At 38.5% G+C, this 25656-nt stretch overlaps 1 protein-coding gene across 3 annotated transcripts in view; it reads left to right on the top strand.

Annotated features, from left to right (window-relative positions):
• Nucleotides 1–7293: 7293 nt before the first annotated feature.
• Nucleotides 7294–25656, top strand: part of LOC135216877 (uncharacterized) — a 33569-nt gene continuing 15206 nt past the window's right edge. Inside the window, exon 1 of one of the 3 annotated variants that reach the window (XM_064252396.1) lies at nt 7294–7432. Coding sequence is in view for 1 of the 3 variants with exons in the window: in XM_064252395.1 (XP_064108465.1) it covers nt 19171–19248 (78 nt within the window). In the remaining 2 variants the exon portion in view is untranslated. Of the gene's footprint in view, nt 7433–19049; nt 19249–21407; nt 21529–25656 lie in introns of those variants that run through there. The other 2 variants (XM_064252395.1, XM_064252397.1) reach the window with 2 other exon arrangements.

Raw genomic sequence — 25656 nt, 5'->3', positions numbered from 1 at the left:
GGTCCACTCCTTTGTCAAGGCTGGTGATGCCTGGTCTGCAAGGCAGCAATGCTATCTCGCGGCCATCTCCGAGTTCGGGTGCTCCATCAAGTATTTCCCCGGCGGAAGAAATCCCACAGCCGATGCCATATTGAGGGTCGAGGTCAACTCCCTTTACCTCGGCGCTGACTACGAAGACTTAGCACGTGAACAAGCCTCCGACCCTGAAGTACCAGCCTACCGGACCGCCATCACCGCCCTTCACTGGGAGGACATCCCCTTCAGCCCCTCCAGGACAACGCTCCTCTGCGATACCAGCACAGAATGCCCTCATCCCCTGATACCCGCCTCCCAGAGGAAACAGGTGTTCAATGTCATTCATGGCCTCTTGCACTCGTCACCCTGCACGACGCCCAGGCTTCTGATGGAGAAGTTTGTGTGGCACGGCATCAGGAAGGATGCTTGGGAGTGGGCCAGAAACTGCATCACGTGCCAGAGTAGCGAGACAGGAAGGCACACTGAATCAGGGGTAGGCTCTTTTTCCCAGGGAAAGATTCGTACATCCACGTCGATGTTGTCGGGCCTCTTCCTCCATCCAACGGTGCCAGATACCTCCTGACAGTGATTGACCGGTCTACCAGGTGCCCGAGGCCACCCCGATGTCAGAAGCCACCACAGATGCCTGTGCCAAAGCCCTCCTGACCAGCTGGATCAGCCGCTTAATAGTGCCCAACAACGTCATGATGGACTTAGGACCTGCCTTCACATCAGAGCTCTGGTCTTCCCTGTCACGCCTAATGAGAACCAAGCACCACACCACGACGTCCTACAATCCCGCAGCCAACGGCATGGTGGAATGGGTCCACTGCTCCCTAAAGGCTTCCTTAACGGCATGCTGCCAGGGCCCCAATTGGAGGGCACAGCTTCCCTGGGTCCGCCTCGGTCTCCATACCGCCCCAAGAGCCAACAGCAACCCTCCCTCACCAGAGGAGGTGTATGGGGAGACCCTGGCAGTGCCAGGCGAATTCTTCCCCACTGAAGAGCAATGATCCTGATATTCCCCTGGCTAGGTTGCGTGCAGCCGCCCAGAAGTTCGTTCCCTGGTAAGAGACATATGTCGACAGGACAAAGCAGTTCTGCCCATGAGCCCTGGACTCCTGCAGGTTCTTCTTCGTGAGGAACGATGCTGCCCGCCCACCCTTGACGAGGCCCTACTGGGTCCTGCACCGAGTCGTCCATCTGGAGGAGAAGGCATTCCCCGTGTCAATCAGCAGCCATCCAACGATTCTACGTAATCATTGTCTGGGGGGGTTAGTATTTGTAAGGACGACATTCGGGCGAATGTTCGCCCTTCCATTGTAAAAATCTTTATATCCAAATGTTCTCTCTTTTCTTCCAGGAACTTAAATTTAGAGCATTTTATGTCCTTTCTTTTGATGTATATATGTTGGGAATCCGTTCCCTCTATGTTATATTATTCCCGTATTCACAGCGGTGGCTCTATCCCTTTTTGTTTATGCTTGTTCCTGCGTGTGTGACGGACTATACTTCTGTCCGCACGCCGCCCTATGTATAGCCTCATTTGCCGAATAAAATCAGTTCGCTTGCTCTCCTCGTATTGCTCAGACATCACAGTACATTCAATTTAATACATTGTGACTTCATGAGGCAGCAAGAAATTAGCTTCCATGCATATTCAAATAATATGTTTAAGCGCAGACCATAATGTTATACCGGCAAATGAAAATTCCTTCTTCTTTTAAATATTTGATTTATGTTTTTCTAACTGACTTACGTGAAGGCAGTTCATACCTAGTTAGAAAAAAAAATCAATTGATATTCTAGGGAGTGAATGATAGTCGTTGTTTGAGATCAAGCTGGCCTTATGCCAGCATGGGCTCTTGATCCTAGAGCAACCCGTAGAAATGATGATAGTCTTGAACAAAGCCAAATGGGTCAATACAACTAAATGGGTTTTGTGAAGTACATAAAACTTTTTCAGCATCGTTCGTCATCCTCCGAAAATTGGCAGAAAGGGAAATGGCGTCATTATACATAACTTTTTCCGGGCTGCGGTTTGGCCGAGCAGCCCTATGTCACAAGCTATGGGGCAGAGAAAATAGAAGCGCATGCGCGTAAAAAAACTGTCGTAAACATAGCCTTGGAAAGTCGTGTTCTACTGTAACCTTAGCCGCAGCGATTAACTTAAGCCTACATGAATACCTCACACTTGTTTCAATGAACTTAGTCTGATTTCTCATATGTTTAATAAGCTTTTTAAGAAATTTCTGTTGCCTTTAGAGTACTCAGTTTTATTTCATCTGTTATGAAAGTTCAAGTTTCTGGCTGCTGTGAGGTAACTTGAATCTATGATGGTAGTGTAATATATATGATATGTATATATATATATATATATATATATATATATATATATATATATATATATATATCATATATTATATAAATATCATATATATATATATATAATATATATACATATATATATAATATATATTGTATATATATATATATATATATATATATATCTATATATATATATATAAATAATATATAGATATATATATATATATGTGTGTGTGTGTGTGTGTGTGTGTGTGTGTGTGTGTAAGACGTCATTGGATGTACTCATTGATCCATAGGAGTATGTGCGGACTGGAATCAGACAAGAAGAAAGCTCTAATTTTATTGAAGTTGTTTGGAAAACTAGATGGCCCTTTTTCTTTAATAAAGATGATTTAAACACTTCGTAAATTGAGTAAAAAGGAAGACCTGATTTTTTCAAAACCAGATAGAGGTAAAGAAACCGTTATTCTAAACAGGGTCGATTAAATTCATAAGATGCAAAATTTTTATCGGATGACTAAATTTCTGAAGATTGGTAAAAGGATTTTAAACTCATTTTCAGAAACGAGGACAGGATCATCCGTCTTTTAAAGGCCCTAAAGGACAAGCATACAATTAATCAGGCTAATTACGACGAGCTTTTCGTCACTGGCTCTTCTTTTGGTGTCATGTATCGGCTCCTGAAAATACATAAGGAAAATATTCCTATGAGGCCAATCCTTTCGTCTTATACAAGCCTGGCTATAAAATTGCTAAATATCTCATCCCTTTATTGGAAAGCTTTTTTAATAATAAGCTTAGTCTTTCTAATTCCTTAGAATTTAAAAACAGTATTTTGTGTATTTACTAATACACCCGTGGAGGAAACAAATGAGTATATTTTAGATACTATTTTTACTGATGATGAAAGTGTTCATGATTTTAACCGTCCTGATTTTAAGAAGTGGTTAGAGCTGTCAGTGCGGGACACTGCCTTTGTTTTTAATGATGAGGTATAAGTGCAAGTTGAAGGTGTGGGCATGGGTAACCCACTGAGTTGCACATTAGCTAACATTTTTATGCACAAATTTGAGAGAGAGCTGTTGGACGGCTGTCCCTCTTCTTTTATAAAAACCCTTATTTTATCGCCGATATGTGGATGACACTTTTGTTCTTTTTAAGGACCATTTGCACTGTGACTAGTTCTTGCAACATGCCAATTCTTTACATCCCAACATAAAATTTACGTATGAATTGGAAAACAATAACCAACTGCCTTTCTTAGATATGATTGTTATCCGTGAGATGACCGTTTTCACACAGGTATTTTTTGAAAGGCAACGTTCACAGGCATTGGTCTTCAATTTTATAGTTTTTTTTTTTCTCCAATTTTAAATTAAATTCGTTGTCTACCCTGCTCCACAGAGTCATGACATTAACTTCTGTTTGGAGTCTTTTCCACAAAGAAATCGGAATCCTATACGATTATTTTAAATCAAATTGTTACCCCCTAATCTCATTATGAAATAAGTCAGGAAAACTCTGGAAATTTCATTTCATCCTCCAGCAGCAATACATTTGGCCCAGAAACTTAAGTTTTATCTATGATTTCCTTATATGCATGAAAACCTCTTTTTTTTACCTCACTTAAGGAGAATTTTAATTAATAATTTTCCAGCTGTTGATGTTAAGCTTGTCTTAATGAACCCTAGGACTATTGGTAATGTGTTGCGTCATAAAGAGAGATTACCTCCCTTAATGCAATCTGGCGTTGTCTATATATATATATTTCCTGCCGATGCAATAGGCAGACTTACTTTGGAAACATGCGCCGCTTGCTAAAGTTGAGATGTGATGTACATATGGGTATTAGTTTCCGTACAGGGTGTAAACTGTCCAACCCAGAACTATCTAATATTTTTTGTAAAAAAAAAAAAATAAATAAAAATAAATAAATAAATAGTATAAACTATAATGATTTCAAGATATTGTTCCAAGTTTAGAATCCTATCTGTAAAGAAACTAGTTCCTTAAACATCCACTCTTCATCTGTTCCCTAGTAGCTACATAGCTTAAACCACGCCCATCTTCTGGTTTATTTTCGATAGGTTTTCCATACAGCATCCGAGCGTCGTTGAGACAAGGTCTCTTTTTTTTTAACTGGTCCTAATTTTAATAATGCCTTTTTATTTATTTATATATTTATTGTTTTATTTTATTTTAATTTTAGAGTAACTTGTATTTCAATGTTGTAACTTTCTTTGTATTACTTAATGTGTTTGTTGTCAAAAGTAATTTTATGCTGTATTGTATACCTATCAGTTTTAATCTTTTATTTTGGCCTGCATGTTGACACATTGGCCTCGAAACGTCGCGGTACGAATAAAGTGACACATGATTAATGCTGTCTTCTTCAACGCCTTCTGATTATATATATATTAGTATTATACATATTTATAAAATTAAAAAATTTTAATATATTTATATTATATCTATATATATTATATATATATATATATATATATATATAGATATATATATATATATATATATATAAATCATTCAATGCTTTAGTTAACTTATAGTTATTGCAAAAGTAGCCAATCCATGGTTATGGAGTAAAATGTAATAGTTTAAACAATAAAATGCAATTACCTCTACTGTTGTTTCAATAGAATTTCTTGGCTGCACAGGCTTCTCCAAATTTTTCTAGAATAAAAGCTCATAAAAACCCATGTGGACGATTGATATATGTTTTAGAGTCGTTTTATTTTCAACTCCTTCCGAAAGTTGCTTCTCAATGTATTCATCTTCTTTTTTACATCCTCTACAATTGCGCCAGCTTTGATTGATTTATATACCTCCAATAACTTCTCATATGCAGCCATTTTCTTGTTCTTATATAATTTTCGCTTCGTACAGCCCTTAACTCTGGTAATCCTTGAAAAGCTGAAATAAATTCCCGAAGGATAGTTTCCCTTGCTGGTCAGACATTGTAGCCTACCTCTTCCGATTTCTGACAATACTGACAGTCCAGTGAACAAACCATCATTAATTTAAGCCCCACCCACATACTGATTACTGAAACTGGATTTCAAGGACCACCATTTTCAGGTACTGACACTAAGTCCGTATGATGGACACCGGACAGTGATTTACAGTACAGGAAATACTGTCAATAATATTGATCGTCTGTTTAGCCCTTTAGATGATTTAATCTATGCCAAGAGCTTACCTTTTACACCTAATTTTGTCAACTCATAAAGGATTGTTTGTCTAATTTGCTTTGTCAAAAGCATTTTGTAGAATTATTAGCATGGAATGTTATACAGGCGGCTGTACTCTTCTACTTCATTTTATAACCCAATTAGATTTGGATGAAACAGACCACCAGTCTTGGCTAGCAAACTGTTCAACACTATTCTTCCTACCATTTTACAGAAACAAGAAACCAAAGATGCTTAAGCCTATCGGTGACAATCAAGGGTAATGCTGAAAGTAAAATGAACGACATTGATGCACTAGATATTGGGGGCTACCTCAAAAACTCAGCAAACACTTGAGTCTTCCCAAGAAGGCCAACCCAAACACCATTTTCTTTGACAAGAGCTGCTTTGACCTTTGTAGTCCAAGAACAGGAGTATCCCTTAGGCTTAGACGGTGTTCCAATCCAACCCGATGTCAGCTGCGGGTTGATTGTCCGAACCCTTCCGCAAATTCCTAGAAACGATTGTTCAATTAAACATAAATACTAATACTATGATTTGGTTGGTTCATTCGTCTGAGCGCGCCGCACAATAGAGAGTAGGTATAATGTGCATATGTAATAATGCACAAATTCACTGGCCAACCTTCTTTCAAATAAAATTGTTTTGTGGCAATTCTTTTAATAGTTTAAGTTATCGTCTAATTTAGGCACCAAACTGCAGACATACATCACACACCATAAAGAAGTTTTCTCAGGCACCACTTGAACGAGATTTCTTTGTACGACAATGCTACTTTTCGCACGTTCTTGTCATTTCGTTTGAACGATGAGGTTTTCATAGACTTCTTTCCATCATTCGTGGAGGTTTTTACCTCGGTGGTTTGCTTTACTTTGCTGTAGATGTTTCACCCGATGTTTTTAGTTTCCCTGAATGTTTAGACAAGCTGGACAGGATGATTCTGCAAATTTACTGAATGAAGTTGCTCTCAGAATAATTTGTATTCAAATTAGATCCGAATAATTTTCCTTCATCTCACTTTTCCACATTGATTTATGTGTAATAATCAGACTGTATCACAAAATAAGACTTTCTTGCAAGGATAAGCGTCGTACACTGCTAACGTCCTTTTCATTCAACACTGAATCGTGGACGGTGATTGTTCAAAAACATCCAAAGGCGCGTGTCTGGTTTTGCCGCACGTTATATAGCGCGTGGTTCGTTTGCGTAACCGAGAAAAGTTTCACTTTTTATCATATTCATTTCAATTGAATGGTGTTTTGAAATTGCTTTTTATTTTGGGGGTGTGGCCAAATAGATATCCTTATTAGTTATTTTTGTGTTCTGATAAAGATTTAGCACAATTAAAACCGTAAAGTGATCCATAGCCAATAAATAGTATATATTTTTTCTCTGAGCAAATACAATAGTAAGACCAAATTCTAAATATATCGTTCAGCGTTGGTTGAGATGGGGACAGTTCAGAAGCAGCTGAGAAGATGAGCACAAACAGGTTTGCAAGTTGGTGTATTATGCTAAAACTCGGTACTTTTACTAGACCTACGCGAAACTCAAATATCATCTCAAATTTTACGTTTTATGTACTGGTCAGTTTTATGCTAATCGTAAATTTAGTCCAGTGGTAGATGGAATTAAATATCAACAATGACCAATAATTTACTAGTTGCCAACTCAATGAGGACAGATGTCTGGGGACAGACGGTGAGGTGGGGAGAACCAACAACCAAGTCACGGTCGTAGTTGTAAGCGTGACTTTGCTGGTGTCAGTGAGAAGGGAACGTCCCTGTTGCCTTCGTATAACGAATTCCTGCTGGAAAGGAATCGGATTTCCTTTATCCAGTATATTAGTCTTCCATTCTAGTCAGTATTATTAAGTGTAAAAAGTGAGTGTTTTTAAAGTATCGTTGTTAATTTAAGGTAATCTGACACTGCTTGTAGTTGGCTAGCTAGACTAGCCAAATGAAGCACCTCAACATATTGCATTGTAGTATATATATATATATATATATATATAATATATATATATATATATATATATATAGATGCAGAAAGCTAAAGCACTAGTGTCATACCGTCCGAATCTGTGACAAAGCCATGGAGGATCTCAACAAAGAAGTTTCTTTACTGATACATTAGCCATAGGACGTATTTGACATTACACACACACACACACACACCACACACATATATATATATATATATATATATATATATATATATAGTATATATAATTGAATCACGAAAGTTTCCCTTTTTTGCGTGTCTTCAACTTCATATATATATATATATATATCTATCTATATACTCACACAAAATGTAATAGCCACCATGCCCTCTTAACGTCTTGAATTCTTTGCTCTTTTTTTTTTTTGTATACGCTTGTCACTACAAAGCCTGAAGATCCAAGTCCAAAGAAATTTCTGGAAGAAATTGTGGTGTCCGGTACCGGGAAACGAACCCAAGTCCTAAATCACAAAGAGGTCACGTTGAGTTCGTTTCCCGGTACTGGACATAACAATTTCTTACAAAAATTTCTTTGGACTTGGATATTCAGGCTATAGTGACAAGCGTATCCAAAAAAAGAGCAAAGAATTCAAGTTATATATATATATATATATATATATATATATATATATATATATGATCACAAAGACAAAGGGAGCAGGACATACACAAACGTGCTACATATCTAATTCATTATACTAAGCTAGATAGCTTATAGTATAATGAATCAACCCGTATGTACGTCTGTGTATGTCCTGCTCCCTTTGTGATCATTATATATAGTAGTATAATGTGAAACATCAAATTGTTAAATTCACTGGAACGGTGCCCATAGATATCCAAATATTGCATGATAGTTTCCTTCCTTTCAAACATGTTCATTCGAATTCATAACGTATTTGAAACTATTAAAAGCAGGAAGTGAAGAGTTTGTTATATATACATATATATATATATATATATATATATATATATATATATATATATATGGCGTGATCTAAACAAAGCGTATTTTTCTGGCGTATATTACGTTATTTAAATATAGTTTACACGGTTTGTGATTATGGACACGCAGTTATACCCCGGTGCTGTGATTATAGCTGTAAACCATATTTCACGCGAATATATTTTCTCTCAAATTTCTTCAAAGCTCCATCCATAGAAACTTCTCTTTCTGTTGTATACCATTCATTTTTTTTAACCATTAATACCAGAAGGAACTTAATGGGTATTTCTCTGGCATGGCATACACAATTACAGAAATACTGTATGACTCAGAATCAAAGGTGCTTAATTTCAGTATGTTAAACTTTACCTGTGCGGAATGGTCTAAATATAATATTACGAAAACAAAAGACAAAAAGTAGACTGGAAACTGCTGGTGCAAGAGTTGAAAACTGCATTCATTACCTTCAGTAGAGAAGGTTATCGACGAAAGCAGCTTTAGTGTGAATGTGTGAGTGAAAGTCAAATATACATACTCATATATACATATATATATGTGTGTGAGTATATATGCAACCAACGAAAGCCTGAGGTATTCCGTTTATGATTATAAATATGTATATATATTGTGTGAGCGCACATTTTTGTCATACACGAAGATTTTCTTTATATTCACAGGCATTTAAATCATAAATATCGTTTATTGTCGTAGTTAATATATATTAAGGAAATAGCTTACCAGGGGGAATTACAACCGAAAAGTCCATCCGGCCCAGCTTTTGATTTTTCCTGTTTTATATATATTTATATATATATATATATATATATATATATATATATATATATATATATATGTGTGTGTGTGTGTGTGTGTGTGTGTATATATATTTATATATACATATATATATGTGTGCAATTGTAATGTAAATTATTTATATTTCATAAATGCCTTAATTATCATGAACAAGACTTATATATCCGTATCTGTGATATTTTTGAGCAAGTTCAAATTCAATTTAAAACACGACCTGGTCCCCAAGTCAATTTGTCCATGCATTGCTTGTGGCTTCATTAAAATTCTTTAAATTAATTTAGTTATCATTTTTCTGTACAGTATATATATACTGAATTTTGATGATTTATTCTACTAATGATGTTTTCACTGACCTGGTCCTACTTCATTACATGTATGTGTATAGATATGTGTGTATATATATATATATATATTATATATATATATATATATATATACACACACACACTAACTGGACCTCATTGAAACTGGATGGTATCTAGCGAAGATAGTCAGAAAAATTACAAGCTTTTCTGGACTAACACTACTCATTGTTAAGGGTACTTGGCAATGAGGTTTGTTAGTCCAGGAAAGCTTGTAATTTTTTCAAATATAATTATCTTCGCTAGATACCAACCAGTTTAAATGAGGTCCTGTTAGTACCTGCATTAATGCACAGAACAATTGTTTAAGTGACAAATTTAATATATATTATATATCTATATATATATATATATATATATATATATATATATATATATATATATGTGTGTGTGTGTGTGTGTGTGTGTGTGTGTGTGTATTTATGTGTTTATTATGTATGTGTTTGCAGTTAGATCTGCATGTAACCTTCCGGGAGACGTAATTTTTATTTCGATTTATAACTGAAACTTGAATAAGCTAATCATGGTTTGCTTTTCTCCTTATCTAAACTGAGGATATGTAGTACTACTGATAGTAACCGCGAGTAACTTGTGCCGCATAACCTTCGAACTGAAAGGAAAAGGTTCAGCATATATAATATGAAACCCACTGGACCCTTCCAAATACTTTCTCCCTCCCCCTCCCCCTCCCGCTCTTTTTCCCTACTGCTGCCCTGAGTCTTGCGTCCCTCCCACGGGAGATATCGTTTGCAAGCCAGCTGTTATGCTGTGGATGTGGCGAAAGAGTCTTCCCTGGGGGTTATGGTCGGTGGGATTATCGAGGGGTGTTGGGTTGGGGGTAGGGGTAGGAGAGCAGGTGGGTGCTAGACGAGTTTCCGTTGTACCCCAACTTGGATGGCTTTTGGCGTACCATGGGCCAGTAGGTTTTGACGGCCGATCGATATTTTCTGTCAATAAAATGATGTATAACTGTCGAACGCTTTTATCTCCAATATTTTGAGTGGTACGAAAATCAGCGTTTTAAAATGTTAATATGATTGGTAACATTCAATGTGGCTAGTCGCCTTCTGATTTCAGGTAGGGAAATATCGAATGTTGTCTCAGGTACTCGAACATATCATGTGCTGGTGTTCAGCGTGCGACATGTGTTATCGATCAGTTGCACCTTGAATTTGAAAAGGTCCGGAAAAGTGAACAGATTTTGTATTGTCAGTCGACAATGGATTTGCATATGATTAAAAGTAGCATATAGTACGACTTTATTTGAGAAATTGCCCTTATTTTGCAAGAGCTATTTTTTTCGTCTGCGGGAAATGGGACTTTGGTAACGGAAGGATATTTATCTCCCATAAGAATAAATGAGCCGCATGCGATGCTATAGTTCACAAATTCACAATTCATAGATATTGTTTGACAAATTACCTTTGGAAGAATCTTCGGTGAGTAGAAAAAAAGTGATACTATCCAAGTTACAAATTGCACAGTTTGTTTGTTTCCCCGGCAATTTTCATGTTTTATGCTGTACTTTCGCTGAGGAAGAGTGCAACAACAATGGGCTGATTCAAAGTTACTTTTACAAAAACAGCGTACGCGCACACACTCATCTATATATACATATATATATATATATATATATATATATATATATATATATATATATATATATATCATCATCATCATCATCATCATCAGCCGCTGTAGTTTACTGCAGGACAAAGGCCTCAGACATGTCCTTGCACTCCCGTCTGTTTATGGTCTTTCTATGCCTATGTATACCCACAAATTGTCATATCTCGTCAATCCATCGTGTTCTCTTCCTTCCCCTGCTTCGTTTGCAATCTGTTATTCTTTTTGTCCATCTATTATCTGACATTCTCATTAAATGTCCTGGCCACGTCCGTTTCTTTTTCTTACTCGTTGTTAGAATATCCTTTACTTTAGTTTGCTCTCGTATCCATGTTGCTCTTTTTCTGTCTCGTAGTGTTATTCCCATCATTATTCTTTCCATAGCTCTTTGCGTTCGAATCCACGAACTCACACTCGTTCGAATCCACGAACAAATTATGACCGTAGTGCATGTCTGTTTCTAAACCTTACCTTGTTACTACCATTTCAGGCACTGGAATCTCTCTCACAACAGGATTCACATTCTTGGATAAAGCTAAATCATTACCGACAATAATGTCAACGCTGTCAACAACTGCAAGTTTCACTTCTCCTGACACTACCTGACTTTCCAAATTCAACTTCAACAAAGGACAAAGAACACAAGTGTTAGGAAATCCACCTAACATGACTTTTTCTTCCATATTGATTTCTGCCCTGTTCGGCACACTCTCCTAATCAGTGAGACAGCAGCTCCTGTGTCTCGAAGCAAGACTACTTCTCTCGAACACACTCCTCCAAAAGAGGAAACTACACCTTCTGACAGAAATTCACCAGATTTTTCCCAGTTTCTCTCATCACATCATTCCTACTTGACAAAAGGTTAACTAGAGACACTGGTTTCTTAACGTCCTTCCTTTCTACTGCACAATTTCTTGCTAAATGCCCTTTCCCATTACATCAGAAACAAGTTAATTCTGAGCCACTAGATGCCACTTTACTCTTACAAACCTTGGATGTATGACCAGGTTTTCTGCATGTATAACAGGAATAGTCACGTCACTTTTACTCGCATTGCTATTACTAGAACTGAAACCTTTACTGCTTTGTACTCTACCAGACGAAGGATAATTTCGTTTCATACTAACACTCAAATTATGAGTTAGATCATATTCGTCAGCTAACCTAGTTGATCCTGCAAAAGATACTTCTCGCTTATCTTCTATATAAAGCTTAATCTCAGGGGATATGTTATCTTTGAAGTTTTCTAACAACACTAAGTTCTTCAAACCATCAAAATCATCAACTTTAGCAGAAGTTAACCAATAAAAAAACAGCCTTTCTAACTTCTTACCATATTCTACATACGTAATATTTTCATCCTTTCTCAAACTTCTAAATTTCTTACGGTACGCCTCCGGTACTAACCTGTACACGCTAAGAACAGTTTCTTTCACAATATCATAATCTTCACATTCCTCCTTAGACATGCAACTATACACAGTCAATGCCCTACCACTCAAAACTGACTGTAAATATAAAGTCCACGTTTCTTTAGGAGAACCTACTCTTTCCATTAACTTCTCAAAACACATGAAATATGTCGTTACATCTTCCTCATCAAACTTTGGTACTAATTTCAACACTGCACTCATACCTAACCTATCAATTTCATTTTCGTTCTGGCCTGACTGACTGTTAAGAGTGCTTTGTCTTAACCGAGCGATTTCCAACTCATGCATACGTTCTTTCTCTCTTTCTTGTTGCTGCATTTCTCTCTCAGCTGCTCTTTCCTCTTTCTCAGCTGCTCTTTCATCTCTCTCATACTTTTCTCTTTCTTTCCTTTCCACATACTCACAGAGATCATTCCCCTCTAGACCTAGAAGCTTACCCGACTCGATAAACTCTTTCACCATCTCACTCATTCTGGTTCTTTCTATATTCTCCCCGTTTCAAACTAAGCAAGGTCGCCACAATGTTACGAACCCTGAGAGAGGTCCGCTTCAGGTTCGATATGAAAATAAACAAAAAGAATTCAACACCAACAGTTGAAACTGGGGATACAAATATAGAAAGAAACACTAACACAACAAAGGTTTATTTACAAGCTTACTAACAAAGATAAATGCAGAATGGTTTCTCCTATTTACATACCACAAGTAAAATCTTACAATGCGTGAACTGGGGAAACGGTGGGGTAATGAAAGTACTTGCCGGCCAGTTTTGCGTTGTCGGAGATCTATGCTTGAAGCGGTGGCTTCATACAAGGAGAACTGTAACTTCTGTCATCTAATTGACTCCGTATTGTAGAAAATAATGTATACTCTTGATGCTTGAAGGGCAGGAACTCCTCAAAACCTCTTGTATAACGTTTCTTCTCTGAAGTCTTGCTCTATGTCTAAATGCCTCGGTCTTCCACTCCCAGACGACTTGACCAGATACCGATTAAACTCTCGAGCGCCTTTTTCTCTCTGATCCTTCATCCGTTTCTTCTTCTCTTATCTCTCTATGATGATATCTGATCTCTGCTGCTGAGCTCTCACTGATAATCTGATCTGTGGCTCTTACTGATGATCTCCTCTGTAACTCTTACTGATGATCTCATCCCTCCTACTTCGTCAGTCGTATTTATACGGTGACCTGGGGGCGGGGCCTACGGGGGGAGGTGGAGCACGAACGTCACAGACTCCCGAGATTAATAGAACTTCTTAGAAGGATCTGGACGAAGTATTACATCAGAAATCGCGGCGTTCCTCACGTCACGTTGGAGCCTCTCAAGTTCTACAACACTCCTGCCGATTCTTGAACCATCATGAGAACAGGCGCCTCCAACACACGCGCGAATGCCTCCTTGCTGCAGAACTTCTCGAAGATGCGTTTTCCTTTCCTTTTCCTTTAACTCGTAATTCTTTGCTATGAAGCGATTACCATTACACAGGGCAGCTCTATAGCCCTTAATAACTGAAACTGAGGAGCCTCTTGCAGCGAAGGAAGACGAAAAAGTCCGATATGATACCTGCTTAACAGTAGCTCTGAGAAAACCAGTCCACAACATCAACCACAGAAAATGGGCCACTTCCCATGGTAGACTGTGGCAGAGGACTGTTGCAGATATCCAGACATCTCTGCTGCTGTGTGGTGAGAAAAGTCTCTCATTTGCAAGAAATGCTGGACAGTATCCAGGCATGAAGTACAAGCAACTCCACTGACTGGTGGAACCATTCTATGTGTGGAACGGTGGAAAGGCATAAGCATCTAGGTTGTCCCATGGATGCTGGATGGCATCCTCTATTGCAGCCCATGGGTTGGGTATGTGAGTATCCGAGGAGACTCGAGACAAGGCAGGCACAGCACTACATGTTGTTGGGGCTTACCAAATAAGAAACCATGTCAATGACTCTAAATAAAATTATCAAAGGTTTACAAAAAAACTCAATGTTAGAACTAATTTATTACTAACTAAACCCAAATTTTACAAAAACAGATGAAATTTTGGCCCCTTCACATCAGAAAAACCCACTAGGGTAAATGTTTGAACCACAACACAGTTGGTCATTCCACCGGGCTGCGACCACTGCCAGAAAACCACATGAATGCGCCACCATCAGCGTCAGTCAGAGTTATGACACTTCTAAGCAATGCACTGATAGCTCTACGCTCCTATAAAAATAAGTGCTTTCTACTAAATTATGAATAGTGGCATATTTCCAATTGAACAGAGGTTAACAAAGATCTAGCCATGACATCCTGACTGTTGTACCAATTCTAGATAAACTGTCATTTGCAGAAAGTGGTAACACTCATATATACACATTACATGTATGAGGAGTTTACCAGTTATTCATGTAATTCTTATGCTCATAATGCTTGCATAATATCTTTATTACTTCACAATTTGCATCGTCTGCTCTCAGATGTTTGTGGCAGCCAGATGTATGATAAGGCGGGAAAAATGTTCCTGCCACAGTTTCGCTACTTTGATAGAGTGCTGTAATTAACCATTCTCACATATTTTAAGTGGTATTTTTGAGGAGTTTCAGTTGTGATGTCAGTAAAGATAAAACTGCAGATTACAACGTAAGAACACATTTTAATTTAACCCATGACCCCCAGGAAGCATTGTCTTGAAATCTGCACTAGTATAAACATGCTCCTAGCCTATTACCAACAATAGTTGCATATTTAACCTTTGAAAATGTACCTGTAGCGAACTTGTAGCTGTTTGAACAAAGGGTACTTTATAAGCAGTTAATGCAAATATACAAGATATGGACTTATGCCACTAAGTTTTCTCCCATCTTAAGGTACACTGTATAAAAGGCACATGTGTAATAAGTTTAGGTGAATGGTAACACTATACACGTTGCCAATGTTGTGTATAATTCCATCTCGCAAAGTCGAGATAATGAATTTGAATGCATAACATTTTTATGTCATATTTAGCTAAGACATATATATACAGATATGTTGTATGACTTTTTTAATATTTATGGATTCCAAAGAGGCTTGATGATGGTTCTTGGGATTATACTCCTGGTTGAGCAGGGGAGTATTAGAGTAGTTCTTCAATGTTACTGGCAGTGCCTCAGAGTATTTAAATGAGTATTTCACTTCATGTGATCTCACAATGTACTGCAACTTAAGTGAAATGCTCTTAACTGGGTCATTCAAGGAGGAGTCAGTCAAGAAATATTCAGAACTTTCTGATTCCTTAATGTAAGAAATTTATATCTTCCATAATCAGTACAATGGTGCAAATGTTGAGGACTACCAAAGGCATTTGGGAATAAGGTGCCGGAAGTTCAAAGAATGTTCCCACAGGTTGAATAGCTTGCTGAGACTTCTTTTGGTCTCCAGCAAGTTCAGGCACATGAAAACTTGGCTGCATTCCACCATGACCCAAAAACGGCTTAACCATCTTATGTTATTTTTTGCAAAAGTTTAATTTTATACATTCAACAATGAATTCATTCTGCTTTGTCCCCTTCTATACTTTCTCATGTTTCTCCACTATTACTTGTCATTCACTAACTTACTACCCCTAACCTTAGTTTATTGTTACAGGACACTCTTATTTTAGACTCTCAATGGAGTTCTATAAATCCTATAAGATACTGCGCCATAAAATAATAAGTTTCTTTTTATCCTTATTAGTTATACTGTAAAAGTCTGTAATATTAAATATCGATCATGTTTCTAAAGAGTTAAGTGTATTGAGTATGTCACAGAAGACTTGTACCATATTTTAGCCAGTCTGTAAATTGTGGACTTATAAACATTGACTTACTAATATTGATAACTCAATCATAATTTTCCCTTAATATCAGCCATTTATACATATTTATGCTATGGCATTAAAATACACCAAATCTTGCTCATTTCTTCAAAATATTTCTTGGGGTGGTTACACCCCTTCATCCCCCGCCCCCCTGAACCTCCCCAGCTGCATATGCTGGCTTTGCTCGTCAGTATTAACTGCATAATTCTCAGAATGTCCTGCCACTTTTAGAGACCAGGTGATGCTCCTGATTAACATGGCTTCAAAATTATAGTTTCCCAACTACTCTCTATGAATAACATCTAATAAATATGTAACTAAGCTATTCTTGCTTTCTTTTAGATACTTCTTTTTATTTACTGTCAATTCAAACATGTCTGCAGCCTCATCTAGGCGTAGATATATTAAAAATCAGGTACTGTTTCCTTTCATGATGACTAGTTTCAATAATAATTATACAATGAAAAATATAACTATGTTATAAAACTTGCTCAGTCAGAGAGAGAGAGACAGAGACAGAGGTATACATACGCACACACACAAAACTGTACTAAGTTTCATGCCTGTGATCAATGTTAAGGCTCCATAGGGGGGTAGTGCTGTCAGTGGAGCTCATGTGGTGCACTGTAGGCATTACTTAAGTTTTTTTTGCAGCCCTTAGCTGCAAGCACTTTCGTTTCTTTTACTGTACCTCCTTTCATATTCTCTTTCTGCATCGTACTTTCCACCCTCTCCTAACACTTTATTCACAGTGCGACGACGAAGTTTTCCTTTTGTTACACCTTTCAAACCCTTCACTGTCAATTTCCATTTCAGCGTGAATGACCTTGTAGGTTCCAGTGCTTGGCCTTTGGCCTAAATTCTATATTCAACTTAACTCAATGTAAAGGGTTGTGATCCGATTTTTGGATGTGTGATCAGTGACAAGTGTTACCATTCACCTAAACTTATTACACCATGTGCCTTTTTTACAGTGTATCTTAAGAAGGGAGAAATTTATGGCATAAGGCCATGTCTTGTACATTTGCATTAATTGCATATAAAGTACCCTTTGTTCAAACAGCTATAAGTGTGCTGCAGGTGCGTTTTCAAAGATTATTTGTGCAATCATTGTTGGTTATACTCTTTGGGGTGGAGCCTGGCCAAGGGGGAGTGTTTATACTAGTGCAGACTTCAGGAAAAGGCCCATGAAAATTCCATGTCTCATACTTTCACTAGTATAGGTAACAAAATGTTTTATTGAGCTGATTATAACTAAAATCATGAGTAGTATCGAGAAACATTACATGTATATGCAATTAGTGTTCAGTACACAGACAAATGAGAACTGGGTAGGAAGTGTCCAATCGCGATGACGATTCATAGTTATTTGGCGAGACGGCATAATGGGATTCAAAACTGCTTTCAGCACATATTTTACGAAGACTTCACATGCTTAATATAGTTTATATGGCAGTTTCCTATAGCAAATTTTGTTAACGAAACTTCGATCTTTTGAAAGGTTTGCTTGAAGGTTAATTTAGTTGTTGTTTCACCAATTGAATATTGAGTGAAAAGGTAAACTTTCAGTAATTGAGTGTTTGCAGCCCGGTCATTTACCTTAGTACACATATACATATATACAAACAAATATGAAATTTAAGCAGTGAAATATTACCAAAGAAAACTACCACTTCCAACCCACACACACATCAATTACCTTAAGCTGTGTAATCAAGCTGCAAAAAAATTATATATATATTATATATATATTATATATATATATATATATATATATATATATGTGTGTGTGTGTGTGTGAGTGATTAGAATCACTTTAGCACATGATTCATTTATCACACATATCCACAGGTGAAAAGTAAGAGACGGCGTGTAGATCCTGACTGGTTTTAACTTTATTTTCAAGCCATTGACGAAGGACTGATACATATATACTATAGAGACAGTGCTGACGAACATACACAACCGTTTGAGACTGCAGATCCACACACAGGCGGCTGTCAAAACTCATTTGGCTAAAATTCACAATATACTCTCAAGGGACACTATCGATGAACGTATCCAGTGTAGGAGACTACAAATCCACACCTGTACCAGGTCTCAATTAACGACCACGTGATCCTTAAGGAGTCCATGACCGGCTCAATCTCAACAATCACCAAATGATTGAAAAATCACAAAAAAAGACACATGTCGAGGAACAATACTTACCTTAACACTACTCACTTAATAAAAACGATTTACACAATACAAATAAATATTGAAACGAGTACACTAGTTGCAGATTTGATCGTGAACATATGGGCTCGAGAAAAACACGGCTTACCTCTCAAATGCTTTGCAAAGGAAGGACGAGCCATTTCGCGGGTGACGCTATCTACGATAGCCAGTTAGGCATTTTCGAATTCAAGTACCACTCTGTCATTAGTTAATGCAGCAGTTTCAAAACAAATTACAGATAAAATCAAATATGAAAGAAGCACCCACGGCTCTGTCAAAAGCAGATTCAAAATCATACATAAACACATACATCAGAGGAAGGACTATCGCGCTGCCGCTAGCTAGCTTCTTCATTACTTCAGCCTCGGGACGGCGGATTTAAGTCGAGAGAAAATGATGCACACATTTTTACACGACATCCTCCGCCCACTACTAGATGGAAGGGACCCGATACGGAAGAGGTCTAGACAGGTGAGGCAGGACGAATGGGTCTTCCTGGTCGCGGCCTAGGCTCGTTCAAGGTGCTACGACTCAAGTCTAGCTCACGACATCGACATATATCTCATCAGAGTGATCACTCAATTTATTTGTCCAAACATAAATCATGCAAGGTGCATCAATTAGGGAATAAGGCAATACTTCAATACAGAATGCAATATTCAAAATTGTGCAATAAGGTAACACATCAGCAATCGAAATAAGCAATTATCAAATTGTGCAATAGGATAACACATCAGCATTTGAAATAGGCAATGATCAAAATCATGCAATAGGATAATGCTTCTGTAATGAAAATAAGCAGCACTTAAAATCATGCAGCAAGGCAAATTAATTTCATCAATCAATGTGTAATACTCTAATCATGTAATAAAGCAGTATCATCAATCGAATGTATAACACTGAAAATCATAAATAAGGCATCATCATCCATTAAATATACGGTAGCATAAATCATGAATGAATCAGCATGTTATGGATCAGAACTGCAATGTTCCCCTTGGGAATCATAATGAAAAAAATGGCTCTCTACTACGAGCATCATACAAGGCGCAGGATTGCAATACAGTGGAAAATGGCAGTGTTCATCAAAATGACTAAAGGTTATTTTAGTAGGGAAATAGGTTCCTCTACAGGCAAGACATTTCAATCATGGCAACAGCAAGAGATTCTCTGTACAAAAATAGAGTGTGAACTCGCCAATGTTCATAAAGATGTACGCATTGCACAATGTCGCTTCAAATAGACAACATAACGCTCTGTTTGGAGACATGTGAGGGATAACGTCATATCCTGAGCAGATCATGAGCTACACAATGATACAGTAGAAAAAATACAGAAAAATACAATAGTATGCATATATTTCTTCCCACTCTCTCAGTCTGCCATCCGTCTGAGCTGAATGCACGAGACGTAAACTTACAAACTAATCCTACACCTTCAAGCCTCCTCTCGAAACACCACTCTTCAAGAGTTCACCTCTTCAGTAATCCCTGGCCAAAACAGTTATCATGCGTATCATATTTGAAAATTATCAACACATTGAATATTACACATCTCTCAATCATTGAACACATATCATTGTCCCTGCCCACTCTGACATTTTCTGTCTATGGGCACCAGCGGCCCTTCCTCTCGTCTCTTTCACTCTCTCTCTCTAGCACACTGTTCAACTTGAACGTTTTCCTACTCTGTTACGCCTTACTCGAGACCATCAGTCTCTCGAAAAACACACTCACATTTGACGCAACTCACTCTGAGCCGTGCCCTCGGGCCTCCTCCATTCTCATTACCTACATCTGCTGCTTCCCCATCGTCCTCTCCATCCTTGTGTGCTTCCTCATTGGCATTCAACGGTTCTCAGGCTTTTCTTGCCATCGCAGAACTTTGGCTGACCTCATGGCCCCTTCCTTGTCAGGATAGACTTCAAGGAGTCCATCCCGAGGCCAGTCATTGCGTCAGCGTTGTTTGATCTTTACTAAAAATGGTATCCTCGACCTGTAGTGCAGCTGCCGGGCTCACCTGAAGGGCGTGTTGCTCTTGAAGCGACCTCAGGTGACCCCGCTGCCAACAGCATTTAAAGTAAGGATAGACTGCACAGCTGTCCATGCATGCTATGATCATTATGTATCCCTCTCCTCCTTCCACTCGAGTGGGTCCGTGGCAGTCGATTCCGGCACTGTTGCATTTGGGTTCGAGCAGTCGGGACCTGATGGTCAACTCAGAAAAGGCTTGAAGGTGCCGTTGCGAGTCGTCGCTTGCCTTGCAGTAGTCCTCAGTTTTGGGCTCCAACATTCCTGTCGAAAAATAGTAATCAGTTTTTTGCCCAGTATGCATCTTGGCTACATGTAACTGTTGTAAACAATGCTGGACTAACAAACCCTTATAGGGTAACAATAGGAACTGAGCTTCACTCCTTGACATATTATACAACCCACTTCCAGTATGACTCTGATCAGCCATAACCAATCCTAATTGATTTCTAAAATTATGAACATGATTGGGCACCTCGACCCCATTCTCTAAATTATTACAAACTGAAAATAAGTGATGTCCTCGTTCTAGACATGCAAGCTTTTGAAAAGGATTTGCTGTACTGCGTACGTATTCCAACACGTTTCATAGCATAGTTCGGCAGGCGAAGTCAATGTCATCTCTTTCCTCGTCTCTGCCAGCTTACTTCTTCATTACTTCACTAGAGACAACAGATTTAAGTCGAGAGAAAATGGTGCACACATTTTTCCACGGCAATAAGTACGTTTCATTGTTTTTAAAGGCGACATTAACACCAAAATTCATCAGATGGGGATATCATTTATATTATTATTATAAGGCAGTACAAGCAAATTTTTTTTATGTTGTAAGCTTCTTTTTGGTTTTGATACATAATCTTTTTTGCCGCATCTAATGCATTGTTTAGTGCACTGTCAGGATATTTCAGTTTCTTGCCTATATTCCGAATCTTATCTATTTCCTTATCTATATATTCTGGGCTACATACACTTAATGCTCCTAGAAACAAATGAAAACACTGATTTTTTTTAACCTTGCTTTGTCCAGAATAGAAATGCACACAGGAAGAAATATTAGTAGGTTTTCTGTAAACACTGTGTCGCGAATGTTATGGCGACCTTCATCAAGGTTCGTGCCAGATGTTATGCGGCTGATAGCCCTACTTTAATGGACAGGTTCCAGCCCGTACACAAGGACAACTCGATAGGTAAACATGTCTGATTTTAACTATTTTTATTACAAAACTAAACTCTTCATTAAAAACAACAAGGCAAAGTAATAAAGTGTGATCTTAGGTGGCTCAGCACCCTAAACTTGGACAAATTCTATGTAGCCACACGACCACTCAAAAACACTGAAAATTTCATAGAATCAAGTTACACTTTTAATGAAATAAATGACAAGACATTTCGTAAATGTAACTAAACAAGTTAAGCAATGATTAAGTTCAATTAGCCCAACCATGGCTACAAAAAGGAACAATTACTTACTGTGTGAAATTCTGGTCAGTCGCCTCCCTCCATGCCCTAGCTCACACCCGCACACCACGTTCAAGACCCACAAGGGTTGTTAACTCTACTACGTTAATTAGAAGAAGAGGCCGAGATGTTGTTGAAGATTAAGCCAGCCTTGTGCTGACACGGGCTCTTGCTCCTAGAGCAGCCCGTAATGTCCGAGATCAGTGTGCAGGGTGGTTTTATACCCGAGTGGATCGGGTTAGTCAATTTTATCAGAATTTGTTTTCTTCAAGAATGAAGCATTCCTTCGTTTTTCATATAGTTTATAAGATAACAGAATTTTGTTATTAATCAATGAGGGAGGAGAGGCGATGACTGATAAATGCTCATATACAAAAAGGAACCATTTCACTGCAGCTACCAGACAGCCTGATACATGGCAATTCACCTTACATTAAAAGCAAAAAAATGATGGATGGATGGGAAATACATCTCAGAAATTTTGTGCGCTAATTTTTTGCGACACACTGGATAACTTAAATTGAAGCCTGAAAGTGTGAAGTGAGAGTATAGAAGAGATGATAGAAGCCATGTCAGATGTTAGTGGGGTTGAAAGAGACAAACCAAGGCTGGGTGAGTCTAGTGTGGTTGGAGTAGGGATCAGTGACGAAGAGGTGGTGCATGAGAGGCCATGGACCCGAAGTCAAGTAGTCCAAGGCCCAGAGGGGTGAACCTGGTTTTGCCGGATAAAGTTTTTTCTTTGTTGTTTCTTGCAGCCTGGGAGTAGCTCTTTAAGATTTAGGGGGTGCCCAGTCATATCCCTTGAGCATTTCGAGATATTAAGCCCTTTCTATCGGACACATCCAAATAATGAGAAAAAACTTCATATTTTCATCAAACATCTTTTTTTCCATATTTTCATGTTAAAAATTCAGATAAAATGCACTCAGTTTATTGTCTCTGATATTTATTCATACAATACAATCAGCAACATTAAGTCTAGATGTAAACTATAGTGAATTAACCCTTTTCTAGTCATTTCAAGTAAGAGAAATCAGACAACTTTACTTTCATGCAATATTTTTAACTGGCCGAAGAAGAATGCTAGCTATCTACATGGTATACGGAAGAGATCTTTTATTTTGAGCCCTCTTGCCAACTATCTGATTCAAAAGTATCATTTAATAAGTCCTGAAATCTGTTGCCAGAATGACATTGAGAAACCCTGTCAATCTAAATTACGCATGGTGGCTAGTTCAGGCTATTGAAGTCTCGAACACCCGACACTGAAGCATGCATAAAACATGGTGCAAGGTAAACCTTTAACCCTGCAACTGCATTTCTTGGTGCTACAAGGGTAATCAGTTTTGCATCCACATTTGACCATATCTAATAAGTAGTCAGGGGCAGGTTTTGTGTTGTCTGGTAAAGAAGTGGGGCATAGTGTTTTGTTTGCTGTCCCTCTTCCATCCGTATTCCTCTGGTCTTAGCTCTGGGTTGGCATCGATTGATCGTCATAAGACTGTTTGAAAATGTACCCTCTTCACATTTTTGATGAATGCCTCTCTCATAGGTGGTAGGGCAGCTAAATCGGGAGAAGACGTGTGGTCTTTCCCACTCTTTTTTTTCCCCATACAAGCACTCTGGTGTGTAACATATCTCGGCTTTCCTTGAACCCATAACAAGCTGAAATGAAATGAGTGGCTTGAGCAATCACTTCTGGGAGGGATGCATCAACATTTCCGATAGCTAATAGGTCACATCCGTCTTTAAGGATTTTGACTACTGTTCCTTTACCAATGCCGAAGTAGCAAGCCGTGGTATCACCTCCTGATATAGCATGTGCTGGTAACAGGTTCTTCACAATGTCCCTATGCTGAGCCTGTGTCACCTTGATATCCAATATTGCCCTTTCCTTGCTCGGTGATTCCATGGTAAGTGGCAATTCCACTCCTGCCATTTGGTAGTGATACAGGAGCAGAACGAAAACATCAGTATCGTCAGAGATAACAGCAATTTGTCTGGCCTCCCCAACACAATGCAAGACTTGTTGGACTATGATTATATCAGCCTCTTCTTGGTGGGTTTCCAGATCGTACCGAGTCTCTCTTTCTTCGTTTCTGACTTGAAGGGAACAACTATCCTCGCCTGTGACAACCAACTTGTGTTCTCTGGTACTCTGCAGATGGAACAGCCTATCTTGAGTCAGCTCATCAAATAGGATTTGAATCAGCTGTTTCTTGTTTACAACTGAAGACAGGACAACCTTCTGGGCAGGCAACTTTGTTGTTCAAAGAAGGTGATGTTTCCGTGTAACTCCTGTCTCTCATCCATCTTGTTTTGTGGACTTAATGCTATACTCATGATACCTGTCGAAGATGAGGTAGACATCACTATTGATTAGATATGAAGCTATCCTTTTCTTGACATTCACAACGAATGTATAATCCAAAGAAGGGCCGATCCATCTATGACAGTGACATCTGCATTACCAGTATTCCTTCGAGAGACTTCTACCTGGAGTGACCTCTTGAGTGTGGACTTTGATCTACCAATCCTCATTCCATTTTTCATGAACATTGCAGTTGGGACAGGAGCAAGCCCATAAGAGAAGACATCCTTCACATCAATCTCTCGGTCGCTAGATAACGATGCAATGACTCTTGAGTAGATGGCATTCAGATCATACACTTCTGAGTCACCAATCTTGACAGACTTGCATGATGCTGCCATAGTCTCCACTTTCTTGGAGATTGTGCTGTAAAACCCTCCTGGCCAAGTCTTCTCACAACCTTCCAACATTCCCTCTCCGATCAGTACTGAGTTTTCGACGTTGACAGATGCTGGGGCTATCTTCCCTCTGACGATGTTGACAATGCTTCCATCTGGATGCTGCTTGGGGTCAAGGGGATCCATGCTCAAGTCAAGTTTACTTCGAAGTCCATCCCTGTCCTTTCTATCAGCTTGAATCCTTGACTTGCCCTCCTCTTTGTGGCCTCTGTCTCCTCTTTCATTTCTAGCATCTGGGATTCCATCCTGCAGCAGATGTGACGACTAAGTGCCCATATTTTCAGTGCATTCTGCTTAAGTGTTATGCCTAGGATCCTTCTGAACTATGTCTGTACCTCATGAAGGTCGATTCTATGAATTGGTCACTCCAGAGTCCATTCCGAATACCACGTACTTGGCGCGTGATGTGTTGTTATTTCAGGAAGAGGCGCTCAACATGAGATGGGAGTTTATCCATGGAACGGACATAGTGTAGACCATACCGAGTATAACTGACATGACCTGCTGCGAAATAATACGGAAGCATCTTTCGGAATGTCGCCAGATGAAGAAGCCAGTCACCCTCGCATTCAGCACTGATATATGTCATCATCAGCAATACAGGCTTGACCAAGATCTCAAC

Source organism: Macrobrachium nipponense, chromosome 6, assembly GCF_015104395.2.
Source record: "Macrobrachium nipponense isolate FS-2020 chromosome 6, ASM1510439v2, whole genome shotgun sequence".
Taxonomy (NCBI): Eukaryota; Metazoa; Arthropoda; class Malacostraca; order Decapoda; family Palaemonidae; genus Macrobrachium; species Macrobrachium nipponense.
This window is presented reverse-complemented; position numbering and strand designations above follow the sequence as displayed.